Source organism: Sesamum indicum, linkage group LG5 (assembly GCF_026168435.1).
Source record: "Sesamum indicum cultivar Baizhima isolate 11 linkage group LG5, ASM2616843v1, whole genome shotgun sequence".
Taxonomy (NCBI): Eukaryota; Viridiplantae; Streptophyta; class Magnoliopsida; order Lamiales; family Pedaliaceae; genus Sesamum; species Sesamum indicum.
Window position 1 is genome coordinate 8,431,586 of NC_142661.1, and position 6,000 is coordinate 8,437,585.

The 6,000-nt window shown below is 44.3% G+C and overlaps 1 protein-coding gene across 1 annotated transcript; it reads left to right on the plus strand.

Annotated features, from left to right (window-relative positions):
• The first annotated feature begins 4,874 nt into the window (after positions 1-4,874).
• On the plus strand, positions 4,875-5,683 carry LOC110011435 (uncharacterized). The gene is made up of 2 exons (XM_088880353.1): positions 4,875-5,024; positions 5,195-5,683. The coding sequence occupies exons 1-2, from the start codon at positions 4,875-4,877 to the stop codon at positions 5,681-5,683; spliced, it is 639 nt and encodes a 212-aa protein (XP_088736479.1).
• The last annotated feature ends 317 nt before the right edge of the window (positions 5,684-6,000 follow it).

The window sequence follows — 6,000 nt, forward strand, 5'->3', positions numbered from 1 at the left end:
CATAAACAAGGTCGCAGGGTGAGGTCATGCGATCGCATGTGACGCATTGTGGCTTGATGATGTCTCAAATCGGGCCCAGGGAACCCAGATCCGACCCGCAATACTCATCGACAGGTGTCCATTGAAGAAGCAGCTTAGTCACTGCAGGGGCGAGCGTGGAGCTGACACCTGTCCCGCAAGTGGGTCCCATCCTCCATTGTCTATAAATACTCCAAGTCCCCACTGAGAGAAGGTACACTGTTTCTCCACACTTATATTTTAGATCACCGAATTTACCTTCGATCTCAGCATCTGGCCTAGGCATCGGAGTATCATCGTCGGGACGATCCCGACTAGCTTTGTGTTTTGCTTCCAGATAACGTGGGAGGTCGAGCTCATTGATCAAGGTCAAAACGTGATCCAGGCGGATCAGTTTGGCGCCTCTGTGGGAACGATTTTGGAAATAAAACATAAACCCTAAAACATGAAAAGATTGGAAGGTGGTAGGCGGGCAATTGAGGAGACCCCGAGGGCGGGGAATGAAAGGATAGTCCAACATACACAAGGCGAATTACAACGAATGATGGAGGAGGCTAGTAGGAATGCCATCTTGGCATACGAAAGAAGAACACAACCTACTGAGAATGAAACGGCCAGGCGAAGGGTACGTGAAAGAGAAACCGAGCGGGTTTCTGAAGGAATGAGTAGAAGAGCTCCCGAAAGGAGGCGTGCGGTCGCCCCTTCTGAAGTGGGGTCAAGTTCACAAATTGGATGGCAGAGACGGGAACCCGCGATCTCGAGAGCGGATGTTGATACTGTAGGTAGACAGATCCATCTGCTGGGGAAACAGATTGATGAATTGAAGCGGAGGGGAGAATTATTCAATCAGAACAAGCACTCACCGTTCTGCAATAGGATTCTGAGTGAAGTTGTAAATGCAACTTTTAAAATGCCAGATTTACAGAAATATGACGGTTTGAAGAACCCGCAAGAGCATGTGTCTGCTTTTGATTTAGTGATGAATCTTTACGGACAAACGGAATCTATTAAAGCAAAACTGTTTGTGACAACCTTGACGGGGAAGGCGCAAGAGTGGTTTACAAGTTTGCCGGCGGGTAGTATTGAATCACACGAACAGTTGGTACAAAAATTCGTTTTTCATTTTACGAGCAAAAGAAAACAAAAGAGGTCAGCGACCTATCTATTCACCATCAGGCAGAAAGAAAATGAGACCATAAAAAATTTCATGGGGAGATTTAATAACGAGACTCTAGAGGTCCAAAATTTAAGAATTGACATGATGGTGAGCATCCTTATTCACGGGTTGAAAAAAGGACCTTTTGCCTCTGCTCTGGCAAGAGACCCGCCGACCAATGTCGAACAATTGGTGCGCTTGGCGCAAAAATATATTAACGAGGAGGAAATGAATGCGATGAAGGATGGAGAGTGGATGGGTAATGTAAGGACCCGCGAGCAGGATCATGGGAAAGATGGAAAGCAGGTAGATCGAGGTCGAGATCCTCCCTACCGACCGAAATATCACAGATATACACCTTTGAATACAACCCGAACCAAGGCGCTATTGACTGTAGAAAAGTCTGATATACTGAAGTGGCCTCATCATACGAGGTTCACAGCAGCTAAGAAATTTTCTAGCAAGTATTGCAAATTTCATCGAGAGCGAGAACATGATACAGAAGAATGTTATCAGCTAAAAGATGAGATAGAGAGGTTAATTAGATAGGGCTATTTTAAGGAACTGGTGCTGAAATGTCGGGCAGACGACAATGTCATCAGAAGGAGTCGATCTAGGAGCCCCGATAGGAGGCAAGATAAAGGAAAAGGTGTGCTGAAAGAAGTTAATCCTGAAAATAATGCGCCTGCGAAAGGTGTAATTTAAACGATTGCAGGAGGACCAGAAGGGGGTGATTCTAGAAAATCCAGAAAGCGACAAAGCAGGAGTGACCAGAGAAGTCAGCTGATGGCAAACATTGAGCCGGAAGAAGAAATAACATTTGGGAACAAAGATAGGGCAGACAGAGTAGGATCGCAGAATGACCCGATGGTGGTCAAGTTAGACATTGCTAACTTCGTAGTGCATAAGGTTCTGATAGACAACGGAAGCTCGGCGGATATCATTTTCAAAGATGTATTGGAGAAAATGGGACTGGAGAACGCTAGATTGGAAACGGTGCGGACTCCTTTGGTCGGGTTCGGGGGTAGCGAGATCGCATCCTTAGGTACCCTTGATTTGCCTGTTTCGATGGGAGATGAACCGCGAAGGAAAACCTTGATGGTCAAATTCCTAATAGTGGATACCCCATTTGCATAAAATATAATCCTAGGAAGGCTGGCACTTAACTCCTTTCGAGCAGTAGTTTCCACTTATCATCTGAATATGAAATTCCCGACCAATGCAGGAGTGGGAGAAGTAAGGTGTGATTAGGAAGAGGCAAGGAATTGTTATAATCTGTCCCTAAAAAAGGGCGAAAATGCTAACAAGAGAAAGATATTAGAGGTTTTTGAAGAAAGCGGTGGGTACCTGACGAACAGATTCAAAGAATACAGCCGATTGAAGGTCAAAAAATAGTGGAAGTAATACCAGGTGACTCATCCAAAACCACCCGTATCGGGTCACAATTGGGCGAGCAGTTGGAAACCATGATGGTATTGTTGCTAAGAAAGAACGCTGATGTCTTCGCATGGAGCTTGTCTGATTTTGTGGGTGTGGCGCCAGAGTTGATTGTTCATCGGCTCAATGTAGACCCTACCATGCGACCTGTGCAACAAAAATAGAGAAATTTCAGCATAGAGAAAAACCAGGTGATCAAAGAAGAAGTGGAAAGGCTGTTGAACGCTGGGTACATTACCGAAGTCCAATATACAGATTGGTTATCCAACGTTGTTGTAGTTCCTAAACCAGGAGGGAAGTGGAGAGTTTGTATCGATTTCACGGACTTAAACAAGGCGTGCCAAAGGATCCGCACCCACTTCCTCGAATTAATGCATTGGTGGACTCCATAGCAGGATATGAGCTATTCTCCATGATGGACGCTTATCAGGGCTACCATCAAATTTTCATGGCAGAAGAGGATCAGAGTAAGACTTCATTTGTGACTGAAAGGGGAATATATTGCTATAAGATGATGCCCTTTGGGCTGAAGAATGCGGGGGCCACATACCAGCGGCTAGTGAATAAAATGTTTGGAGATCAGATTGGAAGAACTATGGAGGTTTATGTTGACGATATGCTGGTAAAGAGCTCGAGGTCGCAAGATCATATAGTTTATCTTGAACAAACTTTTGCGATGCTCAGGAAATTCAGAATGAAGCTGAATTCGATGAAACGCACCTTTGGAGTGACAGGGGAAAAATTCCTGGGGTACCTAGTCAGCGAGCGAGGTATTGAGATGAACCCTGAGAAGATAGAGGCAATACTGAAGCTAAAGTCGCCAACCACCATTACAGAAGTCCAGAAACCTACCGGTAAGCTCGCATCCCTTAATCATTTTATATCAAAATCCTCAGATAGAAATCTGCATTTCTTTAAAGTGTTGAGGAAAACCAAAAATTTTGAGTGGACTGACGAGTGTGAGCGAGCATTTCAAGACCTAAAAACATTCTTGCCCTCACCACCGCTGCTCACGAATCCGAAAGGAAATGAGGTGTTATATGTGTATCTGGCTGTTTCAGACAATGCGGTTAGTTCAGCCTTGGTCAGAGAAGAAGATGGGGTGCAGAGTCCGATATACTATGTGAGCAAGATGTTGCAAGGGGCGGAGAAAAGGTATGCACAGATTGAGAAGCTGGCACTTGCGCTTATTGTAACGGCCCGTAAACTGCGACCTTACTTCCAAGATCATCGCATAGTCGTCCTAACCAATCATCTGCTCCGTAATGTATTGGCGCGACTAGAGGCCTCGGGTAGGCTTGTGAAGTGGGAAGGTGTACTGGGGGAATTTGATATTGAATACCAAGCTCGGACGGCATTGAAAGGACAAGTATTGGCTGATTTCATGGTCGAGCTCATCGGCGAGCCTGAGACCGAGCCCGAGCTGGATAAATGGATGTTGCATGTGGACGGATCCTCTAATGCGGGAAATGGAGGAATTGGGATATTGATACAGGGTTACGAAAATGTGGAGATCGAGGTCGCAACACGACTCTCTTTTCTAGTCACTAATAATGAAGCTGAATATGAAGCTCTTATCATGAGTTTGGAGCTGTCGCTAGAAGCGGGAGCGAAAGATTTAGAAGTGTTCACAGATTCGTAGCTTGTTGCTTTACAGATAGAGGGCACTTACAAGACCAAAGAAGAGAGCATGATATTATACCACACCAAAGCGAAATCCATAATGTCCAAATTTAACAAGTGCTAGGTGCACCAAATTCCACGACATGAAAATGACAGAGCCAATTCATTATCGAAGTTTGGGGCTACTCTGTCGGTAATTAGAAATCGCAAGATTACTGTGATGATCAAAGAGACATCCGCGATAACTGAGAGTATTGACGTTAATGCAGTAAATGAAAAGCCATCATGGAAGGATGAGATCGTCTAATATTTGAAAGAAGGAAGTTTACCTGCTGACCCCATTGGTGCGCGAAGATTGAAGGCAAGAGCAGCTCGTTTTACGTTGGTTGATGAACAATTATACAAAAGAACCATAGAAAGGCCTTTATTGAAATGTCTTGATCCGGAGAAAGCTGAATACGTTATAAGAGAAATTCATGAAGGGAGTTGTGGAAATCACTCTAGGGGAACGTCGCTAGCACAAAAAGTTATCAGACAAGGATATTTTTGGCCAACCCTAGTGGAAGACACGAAAGAGTTAGTCAAGAAGTGCGAGGCCTGTCAAAAATTTGCAGTACAGATTCACGCACCTGCGACCTATATGGAACCAGTTAAGATTGCTTGTCCCTTTGACCAATGGGGGATAGACATCTTAGGGCCTTTCCCCACTGCGCGATCTCAGAAAAAACTCATTGTGGTAGCAGTTGTGGAGTATTTCTCCAAATGGGTAGAAGCAGAGGCTGTGGCTAAGGTGACGGAGGGGAACATGATCGAGTTCATATGAAAGAACATCATATGCCGATTCGAGGTCCCTAGAATTTTAATTTCTGATAATGGCACCCAATTTCAAGGGAAGAAGATTACGAGTTGGTGTAAAGAGCTAAAAATTCAGCAGAACTTTACCGTGGTGGACACCCGCAGTCGAATGGACAGGTCGAGGTCGCTAACAGGACCATCCTTCAGCATTTGAAGACAAGACTAGATTCCAAAAGATCATGGTTGGTCGAATTACCTGGGGTTTTGTGGGCATACCGGACTACTCCTAGATCATCAACAGGTGAAACTCCTTTTTGCCTTGTATTTGGTACTGAAGCTCTTATTCCTGCAGAGATAGGCGAGGAATCACATCGGGTGACTATGTACAATCCAATGACCAATCACGAGGAGCGCTTGCTGGACTTGGAACTAAACGAGGAAAAAAAAAGGGAGGTCGCGTACGCAAAAATGCTGCATCATAAAAGCTTGATGATGAGGAGTTACAACAAAAGATTGAGGCCCAGACAATTCCAAGTTGGAGATCTTGTTTTGAAGAAGGCGGAGGTGTCGAAGCACGTGGGAAAGCTGGACTCAGGCTGGGAAGGACCCTATAAAGTTACAGAAATCAAACGAAGAGGCACGTATCGCCTCTAGGATATGGAGGGTCGAGATCTACCCAGACCGTGGAATATCCAAAACTTGAAGAAATTTTATGCGTAATTTTGAACCTGAAAAAGGTCATGTATCCATGTGAATAGAGATCATTTTTGTACCTGAGAAAGGTCTAGTTCGAGGCCGATGAAAGGTCATGTACATTGTATCTGAAAAAGATCGCTTGCATATATAAATATCATGTTCTTTTTCCGCAACTTATTTTGTTAAGCATTTAGTTTATGTTTAATTCTGGAATCTGAAAAAGATCACAAGATCTGGAAAAGATCATTCAATCTGAAAAAAGATCGTAGAATCTG